Here is a 20,674-nt window from a genome sequence, read left to right on the forward strand (position 1 = left end):
ATCTATCTATCTATCTATCTATCTATCTATCTATCTATCTAAATATCTTATAACCTTTAATTGGTATTACTCCTTTGGTTTCCTTACCTTTATTTTCCTACAATTTAAACAAAATAATATACTAGTAACACTGTTCCCTGTATCAACCCCTTTCCAATTCCTTAAGACCCAAAAGATTAAACCCACCCCAATAACAGGTATTCACAACAATATACTTGTCACGATTTGGAGGGATGCAGCAGGTCAGGCCCAAGTGCAGTCCTTGTGTTTTATTAACAAAAAGAAACACAAACATAACATGAATTAAACAAAACTCAAATATCTGAAGGCATCACTGAAAACAAAGACAAAATCTAGAAAAACTTGATACAACCTCAAGGAACCAAACACAACAACAAACAATGACTTAACAATGACGCACACGAGAGGGCAGGCATAAATAAGGTCACACATTAGGAGCAAATTAGAAACAGCTGACTGGACACATGACATTCCACAAGGTATAGCCCCCTCTGGTGGTAAGGAAATTGTCCCAGTTCTTCCTGACAATACTTGATCAACAAAGATTCAAATAAATTCAAGCAATTACACTTTCCATACTCAACATATTAAACATTTCAGTGTCAAAACCAGTGATAGTTCTCTCAAACCACCACTCAACATTTTCAATGTTTTACCCAGGTTGCAACCTTCAAAATAAAATAAAATAAAATAAAAAATACCTCCAGTGGCATTCAATCCTGTATTTGGGAAATGTAAAATATCACCGTCCACCACAAGAGTCTGATGAGGTGATGCACTGTGCCACTCAGGAACATGCTGATATCCTCACAATGCTAATGATGCTAATGCTACTGCTAACGATAGTTATATGAAATTTCAGTTGGAATCTTCCTCTCACATATACACTATATTGCCAAAAGTATTCGCTCACCTGCCTTGACTCGCATATGAACTTAAGTGACATCCCATTCCTAATCCATAGGGTTCAATATGACGTCGGTCCACCCTTTGCAGCTATAACAGCTTCAACTCTTCTGGGAAGGCTGTCCACAAGGTTTAGGAGTGTGTTTATGGGAATTTTTGACCATTCTTCCAGAAGCGCATTTGTGAGGTCACACACTGATGTTGGACGAGAAGGCCTGGCTCTCAGTCTCCACTCTAATTCATCCCAAAGGTGTTCTATCGGGTTGAGGTCAGGACTCTGTGCAGGCCAGTCAAGTTCATCCACACCAGACTCTGTCATCCATGTCTTTATGGACCTTGCTTTGGTCACTGGTGCACAGTCATGTTGGAAGAGGAAGGGGCCAGCTCCAAACTGTTCCCACAAAGTTGGGAGCATGGAATTGTCCAAAATGTCTTGGTATGCTGAAGCATTCAGAGTTCCTTTCACTGGAACTAAGGGGCCAAGCCCAGCTCCTGAAAAACAACCCCACACCATAATCCCCCCTCCACCAAACTTTACACTTGGCACAATGCAGTCAGACAAGTACCATTCTCCTGGCAACCGCCAAACCCAGACTCGTCCATCAGATTGCCAGATGGAGAAGCGCGATTCGTCACTCCAGAGAACGCGTCTCCACTGCTCTAGAGTCCAGTGGCGGCGTGCTTTACACCACTGCATCCGACGCTTTGCATTGCACTTGGTGATGTATGGCTTGGATGCAGCTGCTCGGCCATGGAAACCCATTCCATGAAGCTCTCTGCGCACTGTTCTTGAGCTAATCTGAAGGTCACATGAAGTTTGGAGGTCTGTAGCGATTGACTCTGCAGAAAGTTGGCGACCTCTTCGCACTATGCGCCTCAGCATCCGCTGACCCCGCTCCGTCAGTTTACGTGGCCTACCACTTCGTGGCTGAGTTGCTGTCGTTCCCAAACACTTCCACGTTCTTATAATACAGCTGACAGTTGACTGTGGAATATTTAGGAGCGAGGAAATTTCACGACTGGATTTGTTGCACAGGTGGCATCCTATCACAGTTCCACGCTGGAATTCACTGAGCTCCTGAGAGCGACCCATTCTTTCACAAATGTTTGTAAAAACAGTCTGCATGCCTAGGTGCTTGATTTTATACACCTGTGGCCATGGAAGTGATTGGAACACCTGATTCTGATTATTTGGATGGGTGAGCGAATACTTTTGGCAATATAGTGTATATCAGTATAAATTAGTTAGTTGCCCTTCTAGACGAAATGATGCTAATTTACACATCCGCTCAATACATCAGCTCCGGTTCTTCCCTCGTGGCTCCTCCGCCTACCCCATGACCTCTTCAGGTGATTGGATAAATAACCCCCAAAATAAATAATAAAATAAACATTTAAATAAATACTTGGCAGTGGCGAAATAAACACCCTAATACGGAATATGCATTTTGACATAACTCATTGTAACATATAAACAAAATAGAAAAGAAACAAAAAACAAAATCCCAGCTATCCCACTGGGCTATATATAAATTATAATATTTCACTTTCCAGTTGTTAAACTTAGCATTAGATCATGTACTGAACAATTAGCTTGAGGAAGTAAGGTGAAAAATAAATTTTACATGTAAATATTTGTTCAGGAAAGGTGACTAAAGGCCTAACTCTATATCTTGTAAATATGAGTATCAGCATGATTTGTGAATTAATTATAGGTTATTCCTAGATAAATACAGTTATTCCTAATAAGTTCAGTTGCTACTGGTAATAGCTGTTTAAAGAAATATGTAAGTAACGGATCTAGTACTCTTAGACCATGGCTTAGTGAACTAGTATCAGGATGTATTTATTGATTGCCAAATGCCATAAATGTAAATGTAAATATTATATTTCGTATCACATCACATCACAAAGGCTTTTAAAGATTTTAAGTTTGTTATGTTTAACAAAGTAAACCAATTGTGAGGCTCTGAGATCAGGACCAGGTGCATGACGTTATGTTTATTATCAATGTGTATGGGAAAATATGTATTTACACCAGTGATGTTCTTCACCATATAGTCTTGAGTTTCTTCAAGTCAAGACCTAAATAAACAAATTCTACATGAGGAGTATTTGGGAACTTTAACTGTATTATAACAATAAAAATGCAATTAGCAGCAATAAAGAACAGTATTGTTGGCAATAAAGGGAAAAACAACAGATGAACAGTTGTGTGCTAGTAGTAACTATGTTTTAAAAGCACTTATTTTCATAAGAAAAGGTTAAAATGTACAAATATAACAATAGAAAGTGGTGTATTTCATTAGCAAGTGAGTTACATTTAATAACAGGGAAGGGCAGTCTGCAGAATTACAAAAAAGTAAATTAGTCTGTACGGAATCCTGAGGGATCTCTAAGACAAACACTGAGGACTCTGAATGCTTGAGGGATGAAGCTCCTCCTGAGCCTCTGTGGGGTCAGATGTTGATTCAATCATGGATGATAATTCTGGGAGACAATTGAATAACCTCTCTGATGTAAATGTATGTTTATCACAGTAACGCAGCAAAGTGCATACAGTATATCATGTCTAAGATTTAACATTTTAAATGAGACAAGATAATGTTCTGAGATAGCGTCATACTGTGGAAATTTGACTATATTTTCTATATTTAATCCAGATGTTAGAGTGTGACCTCTGTTGTGAGTGGATCCTAATACGTTCTTGTTAACACCTATGGAATTTTATCTCACATATCTTGAGAATGTCTAATATCAAACAAGCTATAAAAATAAATGATTGAATGATTGAATGGTTTTGTCAAGATGAGGTGCTCTGACAAATGCGGATAACTGAATGGCAGGGAAGCAACAGATGATGCAGGTTCAGGAAACTTTTTCAGTATTTCTCATATCACTGAATTTCCTGAAGGAAAAGATTTCATTTTTTCTCAGTGCTCTGTGTTTTGAAAGGATCTTGAGTATGATTGTCATTTATGAATTTATTAAAGACAGAATTGTTCTTGCAAATTGACTAATGTGTAGTGAATTTTAGAGATCTGCAGTTAATATATTAGTTATTTACTGTATATTGGTGCTTTCATGAGTTGTTGTGTGTTTGCTGAAAAGATTTTATTTCTACAGCACATCACTTTCACAGTAATTTACTGCACATGTACAGGTAAAACTGCAGACTTCAGGATCGACAGGTAAAACTGCATTACTGTAAATCACATCAAGTGATCTTTACTACGAGATTTTCATGGAACTACATTATTGCAGAGATCCGTCCCACAGCATGCAGCTGGCCAATTACTATATTTTTGGTACTGCAAACACTCAGTCCATGTTAAGCATTTCTTTCCAACAAAAGAACCTATTAATGAAGAAAACAATAAAATCTTCCAGTATAACGTTAGACATACCTTTGATGGTAAGCACCCTTGTGGCAATACATGTGTCTTGACTAGAAACTCTTGCAGGTTTCAATAGAACATTTTCCATCTGGAGTACACTTGTGACATTGAAGGGCAGGACCTGTGGACACCAGACACAGGAAATGTTTTAGAGATACAGTGTTTCCTTTTATGTCAAATTTAGTAGGATTTTTCCTGATTTTGAGCTGACATTTTTTCTTTCCTGAACCCAAGAAGAAATCTGTCTAATTGTATTAGATGTGAATATGAATAATCTTTGCAAAACTCACTTGAATTGAAGGTTTAAGTTTTCAAGTTTTTGTTTTGAACCAGTTCCAGAGTCAAGATAATAGGCCTTGACTTTAAATGGAATTGAAGCTCAGAGTCACTCACCACTGGTCAGCAGAAGGGCTAGAGCCAGAGTCACAAACAGCATCTTCATAATTCTGAAATTGAATACAGCAGCTCCATCAGATGGAAAACTGGGAAAGCTTTGCTGATGCTGCTGCTCAGACCTAGCCTTACATTGTTTTATTTAAGTAAGAGCTAAACGCATTCTGTCATATCCACTGCAAACGTATCCGAAAGAACTTACCTTCAGTGTTAAACTCTACTGTATGAAATTAGTCTCTGAGCGTGAACCTGTTCTAAATCCCACTGGTTCATCATTCCCCTTTAAATAAGTACAAGTTCCCACCCTCCTGGTCACATGCTTCTCTACTAATATGAATTATAATATTTTGCTTTCTGTATGCTAAGCTAGCATGAGCTGAGGTACTGAACAGCTTATTGGGGGCAATGGTTAAAATAAATAAATATGTAAACATAAATATATAATCTTTCTATATAATGTTTGCACACTGAAGAAGTTCCAACCCTCCTGGTCATGAGTTTCAAATCAATTCAGTTTTAATTGTGTAGCACTTTTAACAATGGACATTCTTATGATTATTGAAAGATTGATATAAATTGATATAAATTTTTGATTTGAATTTATCCCAAATGAGCAAGCCAGGGGTGATGATAACAGGGAAAGACTCCCTGAGATGATATTAGAAATAAACACCACAAAGTGTTGTTATAAATCATTACTCTTCTATAACTGTATTCTGTAAAGTCAAGCAGCGGCTGTTACCTCTGTTATGTCTACAACCTGATGACCATCAGTCAAGACCTGAATCAGGAGAGGGCTTTCCACTTTACACCAACATTTTTTATTAGATCTCATTTATCTAAAGCACAATTTGTTAATGAAGCTACTACTGACCAGGAGTTTAATGTACTGCGTTTAACAGAAACGTATGTAGCGATCATATGTAGCATTAAATGAAGCTAGTCTGTCTGGATGTAGTTACATACACCGATCAGCTATAACACTGTGAGCACTGACCGGTGAAGTGAATAAGTCTGATGATCTCCTCATCATGGCACCTGTTAGTGGGTGGGATATATCAGGCAGCAAGTCAACATTTTGTCCTCAAAGTTGATGTTAGAAGCAGGAAAAATGGATTTGAGTGAGTTTGACCAAAAGGGCCAAATTGTGATGGCTAGACCACTGGATCAGAGCATCTCCAAAACTGCAGCTCTTGTGGGGTGTTCCCGGTCTGCAGTGGTCAGTATCTATCAAAAGTATCAGTTTTCAGTGTAAAGTTTACAGGACTTAAAGGATCTACTACTAACATCTTGGTGCCAGATCCCACAGCATACCTTCAAGGATCTAGTGGAGTCCATGCCTCGATGGGTCAGGGCTGTTTGGGCAGCAAAAGGGGGACCAACACAATATTAGGCAGGTGGTCATAATGTTATGCCTGATCAGTGTACATGAGCCTTTCTGATTACAGAGTAACAGTGGATGGTCTTCCTGCTTCATCATGCACAGCAGTAAAACACCTTGGTGTGATTATTGACTCCAGTCAACTTTTAGGTTGGATTATTGTAATGTCTTACTGTCTGGATGTTCCAGTAGGAGCAGAAACAAGCTCCAGTTAGTCCAGAATGCAGCAGCTAGAGTCCTAACTAGAACCAGAAGATATGAACACATCACTCCTATTTTATCCACACTACATTGGCTCCCAGTCAAATTTCACATTGATTATAAAATACTGTTACTGACCTATAAAGCACTAAATGGTCTCGCGCCGCAGTACCTGAGCGATCTTTTAGTCTTTTATGATCCGCCACGCCTACTCCGATCAAAGGGTGCTGGTTACTTGGTAGTACCTCAAGTATTAGAGGCTACAGCAGGGGGCGGAGCTTTCTCTTTCAAAGCCCCACAGTTATGGAACAGCCTTCAGATTAGTGTTGGGGATTCAGACACAGTCTCAGTGTTTAAGTCTAGGCTGAAGACACATTTGTTTAGTCGAGCTTAAGACAGTAGTGTCTAAAGTTAATGTCAAGCAACAACATCATTTAAGGAAACTGTTGAAACTATTAACTGTAGATAATATTAGAAGAAGTAAGAAGTCTGAGATTAAAAGCACTATACAGATAAACTACATTTAAACTGGTCAGAGTAACCCTGGATGGTGTTTCTGTTTCATCATGGGCAGAAGGAAAAGACCTTGGTGTAATAACTGTCTCCAGTCTTTTATTTATAGCTCACACAATATAATATTTTTAAGATAACATTCTTTCATTTAAAAAATGTGGCTAGATTATATAACCCTGACCACTGACCACTTTAACCAGTGCTGTCTCTGTGCTATGCTGAGGCCCAAATCCTGGTGAATGTTATTCCTATGAACATAACTGATGATTTTTAGAAGAGGTTTAAATGCTTAGTTATGATCTGGTTGAAGAAACATGTAGATAAGTGATCTATTACACAAGTTTGTGAATGTAAAGAAGAAATTTGTAAAAAACCTTGAAGGAGAGTTAAACATTCTACAAACTGATTTAAAATATAGTAATCTAACCATTTAAACACTTTTATATTGTTGTTATATACTGACTATCAGATTGTCAGATTTTAATTTCATAGTCCAGTTTTTTTTTTGCCTGATATCTTCAATTTTCCAGTAATTAATTCCTATTGATGTTTTCCTGCTGATTTTATTCACAGTTCATTCTGCTACAGCATTAAATAAAAATCTCGGCTTGTTTTCGTTATCTTCATTTAGGTTTGAGAAACACGCTGATCTAGCTGATCTTTAGCTCAAGAGGCTCTCCTTCCATACTACTTTAAATACCACTAATTTAGTTTGACATTCAAATTTTTATTGACCTGTTTTAAGGTATCTACATGACCTGAATATAACCTTTAGTGAGCAACACCTTCTGGGAAAAAAAACCCAGTTACATCTAAAGTTATACTTTATCATCCATATGAGTAAAGCATGTGACCAGGAGGGTGGGAACTTGTACAAGTTAAATGGGAATGATGAACCAGTGGGATTTAGAACAGTGTTTGCATTTCGCAAAATCCACATATTTAAATATTTGGCATTTGGGAGATGCCCTTGTCCAGAGCAACTTACAATTTATGTCATTTTATATTTCTGAGCAATTGAGGGCCTTGAGGTCGCAGCTTGGTGGACCTGGGATTCGAACTTATAACCTTAGTCCAACACCTTAACCACTAAACTACCACCAAACCCCTCCAGTAAATGACAGTCACATGCCATGGGATCAATCTCTGGAATCTAGAAGTTCGATGAAAATCACTATTTCTTGAAAATATATTAGGAAAGATTATTTGCTTATGACTTATAATAATGCAGGTTTTTTTGTCAAGGTCATATTCTGCAGTGTTAGAGATGAACATTTGTGTACAAGTAGCAACCACATTTTTAGAAACACTTTTTATTTTAATAGAATAAAAGGCTAAAAATATTTAATAAAGGTCAATCAAAATGTTAAAATGTAAGAACTAAAAATAAGACATGCATTTCTGTTACATGTAGTAAAGCTACAGATCTAAATGTGTAAATATTAAGACACAGTAGTGACTCGAGTGGTTAAGGCTCTGCGTTGTTGATCTGAAAGTCAGGATTAAAGCCCCAGCCCCATCAAGCTGCCATCGCCGGGCCCCTGAGCAAGGCCCTTAACCCCTTCTGCTCCAGGGTGCTGCATCAACCTCCACAGATGGGATATGTAAAGATAAAATGACACTGTACTGTAATGTATAAATGGCAATAATAAAGAATTATTTTATAATATATCAATCATCCAGTCCAAGAACAAGGAGCAGAGTGGGGAAGTGATGGTCACTCAGTGTAGTAACCGCTAGTCTCTTCCAGTCACTGAAGTCTCTCACAAACTGGTTAGAGGAAGTGATATTTATTTACACAACATCAGTACAGAATTGAAAGAGGATACAAAATACAAGAGTGTGAATGTAAATGTGTTTAAAAACAGATCTTTTACAGATAATTAAAAGGATCATTGATGGGGTGATTATATCTGTGATTAGATATCTCTGAGTGTTCTCTGAACAGCAGGATTAAGGACATAACAGCCATCCATCATCTTACACAACTGTGTGTGTGTGTGTGTGTCCATTTATCAAGATCCAGCGTTCACTAAAGTGCTCTGTGTGACCTGTCTTACACCTCCTTCGTCCACTCGCCTGGTGACATCATCTGTCTCACACCTCCATCACCAACCGAACATGTACTCCATTGCTTTGGACACAAAGCTGTCATCTTTCCGCGGGGTCCCTTTGTCTGACACGACCTACACACACACACAATAAGAGATGAACTAGATTTTTGAAGTTTGTCACAACAAACGTCGTTGTTGGCTTGATGGAGCATGTAGCTCTAACATCCAATACTTTTGGAGGTACGTGGACAGACAGGGTGCCAATACTTTTGGAGGTACGTGGACAGACAGGGTGCCAATACTTTTGGAAGGGCACAGCTACGTGCATGTGATGTCACCAGAATACACATGAAGTATACACAATGTAAATGCATGAAGACAATGATCCAAAACACAAGACCAACTTAACGAGGACTTTATCAGGGAAAAAAAAGAAAGGTTGGAGACTGGTCAAATCCATCAGCAGACCTGAGCAGCATTTCACCTCCTGAACACACGACAGCTGGAAGAAGCTGCCCTATTGCCCTGTTGCGAGTTCAAGTCTCAGGACCATCAAGCTGCCACTGGTGGTCTTCTGAGCAAGGCCTTTAACGCTCAACTGCTCAGTTGTACAAATGAGATAAATATAAGTCGCTCTGGATAAGGGCCAGAAATGTGATGTAGCTTACAGCAGGTTATGGTCACTGAACTGCTGGATGTCCAGGTGGTGCTACGAGAACACTGTGGGCTTCATGAATAATTAGAGCAGTCACAATATAGAGACTATGTGTCTGTTCCCTGAGCTAAAAACAAATTGTTTTAGTAAACTGATTAGATCATAGTGGACACACAGCCAGAACCTTTGATCTGAAGCTAGGATTGTTAAATAGAAGATCTCTTTCATCTAAAGCACTTACTAGTACTCTGTCAAGCTAAACATGCTACTCCTGAGATACCAGAGTTCCTGACTGCTTCTGCTCTCTGGACCTGCCTGATCCATAAAACTGCCCTACGTCTGGGTGGAGTCTCATCACTTGGAGGTGTTCACTGCTACTTCTGGAGTACATCTAGATACATGGGATCTCAGAAGTCATCAGAACTACTGAGAAAACCATGCTGATGGATTTGGACATCAATTGTTTCCATCAGTGGACAGTTCAATAAACGAGACGTCATGTGATAATCCCACTCTCTGGTGTCTCTAAGATGAGGATGAGGTTCTCTATTCAGTCTGGTTCCTCTCAAGGTTTCTCAGGATAGCTATCTGAACTAACCTGAGATACCAACAATTACTGCTACTACCTTCCAAGCTGCGTTTTCCTTCCTTAATGTTTCTGTACATATTTAATAAGAGGGTGGATATGACAGGATGAGAAGGAACTACACATAAAACAAGCATGGCATTGATCACTGTGTATCTGTGTGCGTGTGCAAGAGTGTGTACCTGATATTCAGCATTGGTGTGTGTGAGGGGTGTGCTGAGGGGTCTCATGGATGATCGTGGTGTGGAGATTAAAGCCACATTGATACTGTTCTTCACTGGAGGAGTGAATACTGCAGCACTGCTCCGCTCTGAGGACTCCATCACACACTGTACACACATACACACACGACTTACTTACAAACACATATTTCTGTTGCATGTGTGTGTGTGTGTGTGTGTGTGTGTGTGTGTACCTTATCAATACAAGGCTTGACTCCGATCATGATGGCATCTCCAAATATCTTGCCATCTTTACTGAGCGCTTTCCTGGCCTGCAGTTTGGACTGATATTGAATGTGCATCCAGTTTCCTGAGTTAGACATCTGTGTACACACACACAGAGTTAGAGAAACTAGTGTTAGTAGTATATAGTAAACTATATACTAAACTACATATCTATACCCTTGTTACTCACTACATGTTTGAGGATGTTCCCATACTGAGCAAACTGCAGCAGGATGTAGGACGCAGAGGCTGGAGGAAACCTGCAGGAAGTCACATGCAAGTTCTCCATTTGCATAACCACACCCAGGATTTCATACTTTACCTGCATAAAGGCAGGGCTTCACATACTTACCCGAAGACAGTGACCCAGGTCTCATCGAGCTGGTCCTCAGAGGAAAGAGCATCTCCCTGAGTGAAGAACGGGTCTACCTGTGCAGGTGATAAGGCATTCTTCACGTGTCCTAAAGAGGTAGGGCTAAACACACTGCCTACTACACACACACACACACACACACACACACACACACGGGTGTCTCTTTGAACTCTTACAAAAAATTAAACACGTTTTTAATCCTCAAGACTCTATTCTCCTGTAATTTGCGATACAGCTTCAGAACTACAGTGAGGGAAAAAATGATTTGATCCCCTGCTGATTTTGTACGTTTGCCCACTGACACAGAAATGATCAGTCTGTAATTTTAATGGTAGGTTTATGTGAACAGTGAGAGACAGAATAACAACAAAATCCAGAAAAACACATTTCAGAAAAGTTCTACATTGATTTGTATTTTATTGAGTGAAATAAGTATTTGATCCCCTATCAATCAGAAAGATTTCTGTCTCCCAGGTGTCTTTTATACAGGTAAGGAGCTGAGATTACAGTAGGAGCACTCTCGGGGAGTGCTCTTAATCTCAGCTCCTTACCTGTATGAAAGACACCTGTCCACAGAAGGAAGCAATCAATCAGATTCCAAACTCTCCATCATGGTCAAGACCAAAGAGCTGTCCATGGATGTCAGGGACAAGATTGTAGACCTACACAAGGCTGGAATGAGCTACAAGACCATCGTCAAGCAGCTTGGTGAGAAGGTGACAACAGTTGGTGCGATTATTCGAAATGGAAGAAACACAAAAGGACTGTCGATCTTCCTCGGTCTGGAGCTCCATGCAAGATCTCACCTCATGGAGTTTCAATGATCATGAGAACGGCGAGGAATCAGCCCAGAATTACACTGGAGGATTTTGTCAATGATCTCAAGGCAGCTGGGACCACAGTCACCAAGAAAACAATTGGTAACACACTACGCCGTGAAAGACTGAAATCCAGTAGCGCCCGCAAGGTCCCCCTGCTAAAGAAAGCACATGTACAGGACCATCTGAAGTTTGCCAGTGAACATCTGAATGATTCAGAGGAGAACTGGGTGAAAGTGTTGTGGTCAAATGAGACCAAAATCCAGCTCTTTGGCATCAACTCAACTCGCCGTGTTTGGAGGAGGAGGAACGCTGCCTATGACCCCAAGAAGACCATCCCCACCGTCAAACATGGAGGTGGAAACATTATGCTTTGGGGGAGTTTTTCTGCTAAGGGGACAAGACAACCGCACCGCATCAAAGGGACGATGGACGGAGCCATGGACCATCAAATCTTGAGTGAGAACCTCCTTCCCTCAGCCAGGGCATTGAAAATGGGTCGTGGATGGATATTCCACCCTGACAATGACCCAAAACACACGGCCAAGGCAACAAAGGAGTGGTTCAAAAAGAAGCACATGAAGGTCCTGTAGTGGCCTAGCCAGTCTCCAGACCTTAATCCCATAGAAAATCTGTGGAGGGAGCTGAAGGGTCAGCCACAAAACCTTAATGACTTGGAGAGGATCTGCAGAGAGGAGTGGGCCCAAATTCCTTGAGATGTGAGATGTGTGCAAACCTGGTGGCCAACTACAAGAAATGTCTGACGTCTGTGATTGCCAACAAGGGTTTGGCACCAAGTACTAAGTCATGTTTTGCAAAGGGGTCAAATACTTATTTCACTCAATAAAATGCAAATCAATGTAGAACTTTTCTGAAATGTGTTTTCCTGGATTTTTTTGTTGTTATTCTGTCTCTCACTGTTCAGATAAACCTACCATTAAAATTACAGACTGATCATTTCTGTGTCAGTGGGAAAATGTACAAAATCAGCAGGGGATCAAATACTTTTTTCCCTTACTGTAATCCCACAGGACATTAGAGTGGGCGTGTATTCGAATACACATATTCATGAGAGTGTATTGGAGTGTCTTGAAGGTTTATGTACTTATATTTTAATGAAAACTGATTTAACACACAGCCTTGAACACAAAGACATGCCAAAATTCTAACGCAAAACTTCTACACATGCCTATTCTAACAATCATTTGCATACATGATCTCTAAGACACGCTGACAAACATCAAGGAGGTCCGACTCAAAGACTAACCCCCTTTCTATTTCTGAATTCAGAGACACACCCATTTTCAATTCTAAATTAATTTACAGAAACGTGGAATGTCTGGGAGCTGTTTTTATTTTAATGTATCTTAGTGTTCTTATATAAAAACGATGATGTATTATAATGTTCATGCGTTGACCAAAATTCCAATCTAATCCTCAAGCTGCACCTCATGTATTATGGATCTATATGTAGATTTAAAGACACGCCCACATTAAAATCTAAACTAAGATGCTAAGCCACTTGCCACCACTCCTGATGAAAAAAGCAAGAGGGTCATGTGACCATTTCTCACCGGATCCTGGAGTTGCAGCCACACCAGCCAAAGGTGTGTGTGTCACAGAGTACACCTACACACACACACACACACACACACACACAGGTGTGAATACTGCAGTGTATGGTGTGATGGTGAGAGTAAGAAAATTCTGTTTGTGCGTGTGTGTGACCTGTTTGCGTGATGCGAGAGGGGAGAACCCAACCACAGGACTGGACAGGTCATCATAGATACTCCTCACTGGAGGTGCTCCGCTTTTATCTTTAGGAGTAGGAACAACAGGCTGAGGAGGAGAACCTCCTGATACACCTACAACAGGTATAACAGTTTAAATAATGTTGAGCACCAATACAAGTATTGTTGTTTTGTTGTCATTATTACTTTTACTATTATTAGTAGTATTGTTACTGAAACCTGTGAGCGACAGGGCTCTGGTCTCTGCTCCACCCACACCCAAGCTCAGGGGTCTGGGCTGTGGAGTAGCAGGAGCAGGCAGGTCACCCATCAGGAACCCAGGGAGGAACTGAGCTCCGCCCACCGGCTTCGGGGACGATGGAGAACCCAAAGACATTGGCTCCATACCTGAGAACGAATAAGGCTTAATTTGTTTAAATTCTACCAAGCCAATTTACAGGTGTATGTACGTGTGTGTGTATTAACTGAGTTTCCCTAGCACATATACAGCTATTATTTATTTATCTGCAAATGTATAACTTTTTACTTATAATTATTAGAAAGCGCGCGCGCGCGCACACACACGCTCTCTCTCTCTAAATACATTTACACAAATTCACCAGGCCACTGACTGAAAAAACACATCAGTCTAAAACTGTTGGAAAGAAATACACTAAATATTTCCACTTTTAGCACTACTTAAGTATTTCAGGATAACAGTACAGGATTACCCCTAATTCTGCCCCAGCTTTCTTTCTAACCTGTATTAAATAATAAACACGTGTTATAAATAAATAAAACTAAACCTGACGACTCCAGAATATATTTTTATCAGCTAGCAAACAGGCTAGCACACAACTTCATGCTAATGCTAACAGCGGCTACTTACACTTCTGAAAATACACTCACATTTCGCGCTGAAATAAACTCAAACACATTTCACTCACCTTGAATGTCCATCACACCGCTCACAGGGTAAAAAAAAGTAATATATTTTATTTTATTTTAAATAATAATAATAAAAAAAAATACTAACACGTTAGCGCACTGGTTTAAGTCAGAAATTTCAAAAACGAAGCCGGAAGTGACGCGTAACCCTCGCCGAAGTCTATTTGCGCATGCGCAGGACAAACGAGGTATTATAATAATAATAATAATAATAATAATAATAATAATGAACCAATAAAGAAATACTGCAGTAATATCGATTTATTGCTTCATTTTGTGATATTTAATTCTTTTAAAAAATAATTTATGTATACATATTATCTTAATAAGTGATAATACACGATTAATTTCTTTCATATTAACATTAATATAGTTTTAAATGGTCTACGTGCATTTCTTTACATTTATACACCATGTGTAATTTAAAATAAATTTAAAATGAATAACAATTAGTTAATAATTGAAAACTGCTCCAGTTATTCAGTATTTATCTTTTGAATATTCCAAACACTACATAAATATACATAATAATAATAATAATAATAATAATAATAATAATAATAATAGTGAATGCACAGCCATTAAATGCATTAGATTTCTCAGGATCTCCTTCTAGCATTCAGATTAAATATAGAAAATATAGTCACACTTCCACAGAGGGATTCTATCTCAGAGTATCTCATCTCCTTTAAAATGTGTCTCATTTAGATAGATAGATATACACTCTGTCACATCACCATGTTAAACACACATTTATTTATCAATAATCTCCCAGAATTATCATCCATGATCAGATCAGTGTCTGAGCCCACAGCATGCAACTGATTACTCAGAGTCAACATTTCACTGCACCTTAGAGTATCAACTGAACTGGATAGTGTTTCTCTTAGGTAAAGGAGCAGATCTGAAGGTTCATGGTCATAGAGTGTTTGGTGACTGGGATGTGTTGGATGCTGTCATCTTACCACCCTCACAAGTCACTCAGGTCACTGACTGTGAAGTGGTTGGACGCTTTATGTCCCGGGAAGCCTTCATGTCTGTGACCTTCTGGCTCTCCCTTTTAGTTATGATGTCATAGCTAGTCTTGCCGGAGTCCCTGCCTGCACTTTACACATAATCTACATTGTCTTAAACATCACATGATCAGAATCATACTTAATATCTTTCTCTCTCTCTCTCTGTCTTTCTCTGTTGAGCTATACACCCCACTCCTGAGCTCAGAATGTTCTGAGTTCTCAGTGTGACCTCCTCTGCTCTCCAGACCTGGTTGGAGTCTCGTTGTTTGCTCAGTGCTGTTGGTGACGGTTCTGTGTGGAAAACCTTTTATTTCATGGCTTTGGAATTAATTCATTAATTTTAAATCTTTAAAATCTTAAATTGTTAAAAGTGCTATACAAATATAAATGAATTTAATTATTATTAATAATAATAATAATAATAAAACAGATAAAAGCTTGTATGACAGTGATTTTAGCACAAAATGTAAACACACAAAATTATTTTACTTACTTTTTATTCATTTAATTTTAATAGATTTTCTAAGTATAAATTCACAATTTCCTGTAGTTATGATTTATGTGAATATTTTTCTGCATTTCATCTCAATATAATAAAAAATTGTGTACCTGTGTGACCTCTGGCCTGTATTTAATGATTTAACTTATAGCAGATACGTTCAGGTTATATTCATATTATTCTGCATACAAACATTATTATTAAAAATATATAATTTCCCTCAATTTATATGTATATAAAGAATTAACAAAAAGCATTTAATTTATTTGATTAATATGATACATGACTGATAAATATCTTCCGTCTCAGTCTAAAGCTATTCTCTCCATCTGACTAATCACAGTCCAGAATCTCATCATGTGACTACAGCCTCTATTGGGACTGGATTATTTTATCAGGGCAACATCTCCTCATTGATAAAGCTACTATAAAACCTGGACAGAAATAAAATGACCACAAGAGGAACAAGGTTCCACAAAGCATCATGCGGTCATTTGTCACAGACTGACCCTGCTGCAGAGACCAGACACTGGCCCTTAGTTTAGTTTAGGGTTTCAACAACAATTTGAAAACACAATTCAAGATCAAAATGTTTTGATGTGGTACTTCTAGAAGTACCACTTCTTCATTTGGTGATCCAGGAAGTGTTTAATACCTGGGGAAGGTGATGAGATGAACACGATGTAAGAAGAGTCTGTAATTTTCAGAGAACAGAGAAAACACAGACATGGCTGATCTGGACAAATCAGAGTAGCACCTGGAAGATAAGAAGCTACTCCAGGACCCCATGTACATTTAATCCTATCTGAATAGGGCTTATGTTTAATGCTCAGTGTTTCAAAATAAAATAATCTTTTCTCTATTGAGTGGTCATCCCTCTGTCTCTGATCATACACAACACACTTACACCGTGGACAGTCTAGTGGACTATCTCGTAGCTGCTGAGTATAACCCTGTACCATCTCACATATTAATGCTTTACACTGACCAGAGAGGACAGAACTGTTATTATTATTATTATTATTATTATTATTATTATCATTAATATTGCTGTTGTTGGGTTAATACATTGGTGTGTTTAATTAGAAAACTTAAATAAAAACTTGATATTTCTGACCAGGTTATTATTAGTTATCAACTGATTAACAGATTCACAGTGTAAAGCTGAGCTGTTCATGAGTCGTCGCAGTAATTTCTGATCATTAAGTTTTCTTTAAAATGTTGTGAGTGTTTCCTTTACAGCTGACTGTGCAGGTTCTTGATATGGTTCCTCCACTGCTGTATCGGTGGACTTCCTTCAGCCACCAGTCTCCTCAGCAGGCGACTGGGCTCCAGACTCGGCACGTCCGGGTGAATGCGGTGATAATGCTCCATTTTCTCCAGAACAACAGACAACCCAACCTGAGAGGCATAAAACATCGGACCTCCGCGGTGTCTCGGCCATCCGTAACCAAACAAGTAGATAACGTCGATGTCTTCTGGACCTGCCGCTATCCCGTCCTCCAGGATACGGAATCCCTCATTGGCCAAACTGAAGGCACATCGTTCGATCACTTCCTGTGAGGAGATACGTTGTGGTGTGATCCCATATTTAAGCCTGTAATCCTCCAGGAAGTTTAGGATCTCTGGATCAGGCTTAGCTTCTTTGGACCCAGGAGAGTTGTAGAGGTACCATCCACGGCCAGTCTTCTGTCCAAAGCGTCCCTGTTGGCACAGCATGTCAGGAAGGGGGCAGTATCTCTGTCCGAGCCGCCATCGTGAAGGATTTACCGGGTCGATGTCGGGTCCGATCAAACCAGAAGCCTTCCGAACCCTCCATCCGACATCCAAACCAGAAAGATCGGCCACTTTGAAGATCCCCATGGCGAATCCGAACTCCTCAAGAGCCTGGTCCACCTGCTCAGGTGTGGCTCCTTCCTCTAGCAGGTAGAGAGACTGATCCATATAAAGCTTCAACATGCGGTTCCCCACAAACCCAGGGCAGTTACCCACAGCGACACACACCTTTTGTATTCTCTTTCCAAGTGCCATCGCCACGGCAACAGCTTCAGGAGACGATCTGGATCCGTAAACAACTTCGAGAAGCTTCATGACGTGAGCCGGAGCAAAAAAATGCATCCCAACCACCAGGTGCTGTCGATCGGTCACCTTGGCCAGTTCATCCACGTTCAGCCCTGAGGTGTTGGTGCAGATTAGAGTTCCTGCTCTCAACACTTTGCACAGATCACTGAAAACACGCTTTTTAAGGTTCATGTCCTCAAACACAGCCTCGATGACCAGGTCCACGTCCTTCAGCTGGTGGAACGAGAGAGCGAATGTGAGAAGGTGTAATGGAGAACCGACTCCTCGTCTCTGAGCGTCTCTCTGCAGCATGGCCGTCACCGCCTTCTTACCCGACTCCAGCTGCTTCGCATCCGACTCTAAGGCAACTACAGAGAGTCCGGCTTTAACGAGGGACACGGCAATGCCTCTCCCCATGGTGCCCAGGCCTGAGGACAGACAGCAACATTTAGCCACTCTGTGAATAATTATTAAACTAGATAAGCTTTATCTGAATGATGCTGTATATGAATGCCACTTTCTAGATACGTGCCTATGACTCCAACTCGCTGGACATCTCTGGCCTTGGTGTTGTTCCACCGTGCCCCATTAGGTAGACTCCATTTCCCAGCATTCCTCTGCGCAAAGAAGGCGTACTGCAGGGCTCGAGCCTGGCTGGACCTAAAGAGCGTGTCCATCAGCTGTCTTTCTTTCTCCATTCCTTTACTGTACGGCAACATGGCTGCTGCCCTGACCGCCTGGACACATGCCACTGGAGCCATCGCTCCCCGAGAGTGCTGCTTCACCCGCGCTAAAGCGACCTCACACACACTGTCCACATCCGCTGACCACACAGGGGGACGCAGACTCAACCTGCGGGGGTTTAACGGCTGACCTGTAACACACAAACGCAATAATTACACACACACACACACACACAATAATACAAGACACACAGACACACACACCTATAACACTGAGTGCCAGCTCCATGGCCGCCTGGACGGCGTTCCCCTCAGTAACCTGATCCACAATGCCGAGTTGCAGAGCTTCCTGAGCTGAAATCTGGCGACCTGGAGACAAACCCTTTACAATTCAACACACACTGCTCTGTGTATATATATATATATGTAAATGTATGTATGTATGTGTGTGTGTGTGTGTGTGTGTGTGAGACCTGTGGTGATTAGCTCTAGGGCTGCAGTGATGCCAGTTAGCCGAGGAAGACGCTGAGTTCCTCCAGCACCAGGAAGAAAACCAAGGGTCACTTCAGGGAGACCTAAACGGGCCTAACACACACACACTGTAACAACACACTGTCATGTCACTTAGTAAAACCACATGTATGTGAGTGTGTGTTTTACTTTAGTGTTAGCAACACGGTAATGACAGCCAAGTGCTAGCTCCAGTCCTCCCCCCAAAGCCACACCCTCTATGGCTGCCACCATCAGCTTCTCACTAGCCTCAATGGAATGGATCATCCGAACCAGAGGAGGACCAGACATGGAGCCTGAAAACTCCTTAATGTCTGCTCCTACACACACACACACACACACACACACACACACGTTGAATTTGTAACATTTATTGTTAAAAAGGATAAACCAAAATGAAGACTTGAGAGCTGTGTGAGATCTATTCTGATCCATCTTCTCAGATCCATCTTTTGATCCAAATGTTCTTCTAATGCTTTATGGGACTGTACTTCAGTGATCTACTAGACTGACCACTTATTACATTGAAACCACGGACATGTGAAGTGCATAACAGTATCTCATTACAGTGGCACCTGGAAAGTGCTTCAAGAAAGAACAGCCAACCGTCTTACCTAATGGTGTGCTAGTGTTCAGGATGGTTTGAGGAACAGAAAAAATGGGTTTAAGGTCATGCCTCCAAAGTGGGACGTGGTCAAGTCTGATACATGGAGGCTCAACTTCACCACTTACAGGACTGAAAGTTTCTGCTGCCAATGTCCAGTGTTCTCTCACCTCCAGAGAACATCCTGTTCTCACCACAGAACACCACAGCCTTCACCTGGTCATCCTTCAGAGCCTGGGACACAGAGTCCACTATTCCACTCCGTACTGCAGAGCTGCAGAGAGGGGGGGGGGTTACACAGGGTTCCTCGTGCAACAGGTGTGTGCGCGCGCGCGCGGGCAATTTTACCCATCAGAACCCATCAGTATATTTATAATACACCTTTATAACTATTTACAACACATCTTTCTTTCTTTCCCTCTCTCTCTCTCGCTCCCTTAACTGGACACACACACACACACCCCTGGTGTGGTCAGACTCACCTGAGGGCATTAACAGGTGGGTTATTCAGAGTAATCAGAGCGATTGGTTCCGTCAAGCGCGTGTACCGAGCCATGGCGTCTAAACTGCACTCTTTACAGAGGAATACACTCACTGCTGTCTGTGGAACTTCTACCTAATGTTAAAATAACTGGACTTTGTTCCGTTCACAGACTCGATACAAAGCAGGTTAAAGTCCAGGGTTCTACACTGACCCTGGAGCTGGACCAACTAGCGAAGAGGTGAAGGTGCGTTCAGGTACTGCAGCACTGCGCACATTTACGCATAGATGTTAAAATTAAAATAAAAAAAACCCCACAATCTGCGCACAATCTGTGTGCAAACACCAATGCATTTATTTCTTTGAGTAGGCTCTGTTAGTATTTTTATTTCCTAAA

The 20,674-nt window shown here is 40.6% G+C and overlaps 2 protein-coding genes across 5 annotated transcripts; both read right to left on the reverse strand.

The window, feature by feature from the left end:
* Positions 1-8,587: 8,587 nt before the first annotated feature.
* nup35 (nucleoporin 35) lies at positions 8,588-14,578 on the reverse strand. Of its 2 annotated transcripts, none has more exons than XM_058391214.1 (9): positions 14,423-14,578; positions 13,716-13,883; positions 13,474-13,610; positions 13,320-13,374; positions 10,907-11,042; positions 10,745-10,814; positions 10,524-10,652; positions 10,291-10,437; positions 8,588-8,999 (listed from the first exon to the last, which is right to left on the reverse strand). In XM_058391214.1, exons 1-9 carry the CDS (start codon positions 14,433-14,435, stop codon positions 8,922-8,924), a joined length of 933 nt encoding a protein of 310 aa, XP_058247197.1. In that variant the 5' UTR covers positions 14,436-14,578; the 3' UTR covers positions 8,588-8,921. The 2 variants fall into 2 exon arrangements, with proteins under 2 accessions (XP_058247197.1, XP_058247196.1); XM_058391213.1 differs by having other exon boundaries at positions 10,907-11,045.
* Positions 14,579-14,867: 289 nt separating this feature from the next.
* On the reverse strand, positions 14,868-20,530 carry ehhadh (enoyl-CoA, hydratase/3-hydroxyacyl CoA dehydrogenase). Of its 3 annotated transcripts, none has more exons than XM_058391211.1 (7): positions 20,279-20,367; positions 19,967-20,070; positions 19,343-19,512; positions 19,156-19,267; positions 18,947-19,051; positions 18,532-18,873; positions 14,868-18,427 (listed from the first exon to the last, which is right to left on the reverse strand). In XM_058391211.1, the coding sequence occupies exons 1-7, from the start codon at positions 20,350-20,352 to the stop codon at positions 17,175-17,177; spliced, it is 2,160 nt and encodes a 719-aa protein (XP_058247194.1). In that variant the 5' UTR covers positions 20,353-20,367; the 3' UTR covers positions 14,868-17,174. The 3 variants fall into 3 exon arrangements, with proteins under 3 accessions (XP_058247194.1, XP_058247193.1, XP_058247192.1); XM_058391210.1 differs by having other exon boundaries at positions 14,869-18,427; positions 19,807-20,070; positions 20,279-20,323; XM_058391209.1 differs by lacking the exon at positions 19,967-20,070 and having other exon boundaries at positions 14,869-18,427; positions 20,279-20,530.
* Between the last annotated feature and the right edge of the window lie 144 nt (positions 20,531-20,674).

Source organism: Hemibagrus wyckioides, linkage group LG06, assembly GCF_019097595.1.
Source record: "Hemibagrus wyckioides isolate EC202008001 linkage group LG06, SWU_Hwy_1.0, whole genome shotgun sequence".
Classification (NCBI taxonomy): Eukaryota; Metazoa; Chordata; class Actinopteri; order Siluriformes; family Bagridae; genus Hemibagrus; species Hemibagrus wyckioides.

Excerpts from the sequence above, each read along its gene's own strand:
- nup35 (XM_058391213.1), bottom strand. Across the intron at positions 11,046-13,319 it reads GGCTGCAACTCCAGGATCCG|TAGGCAGTGTGTTTAGCCCT; the intron begins GTGAGAAATGGT and ends GTGTGTGTGTAG. Across the intron at positions 10,653-10,744 it reads GGAACATCCTCAAACATGTA|ATGTCTAACTCAGGAAACTG; the intron begins GTGAGTAACAAG and ends GTGTGTACACAG.
- ehhadh (XM_058391211.1), bottom strand. The coding sequence starts at position 20,352 with ATGGCTCGGTACACGCGCTTGACGGAACCAATCGCTCTGATTACTCTG. Across the intron at positions 20,071-20,278 it reads CCACCTGTTAATGCCCTCAG|CTCTGCAGTACGGAGTGGAA; the intron begins GTGAGTCTGACC and ends CCCTCTCTGCAG. Across the intron at positions 18,874-18,946 it reads GCTGGCACTCAGTGTTATAG|GTCAGCCGTTAAACCCCCGC; the intron begins GTGTGTGTGTCT and ends TGTGTGTTACAG.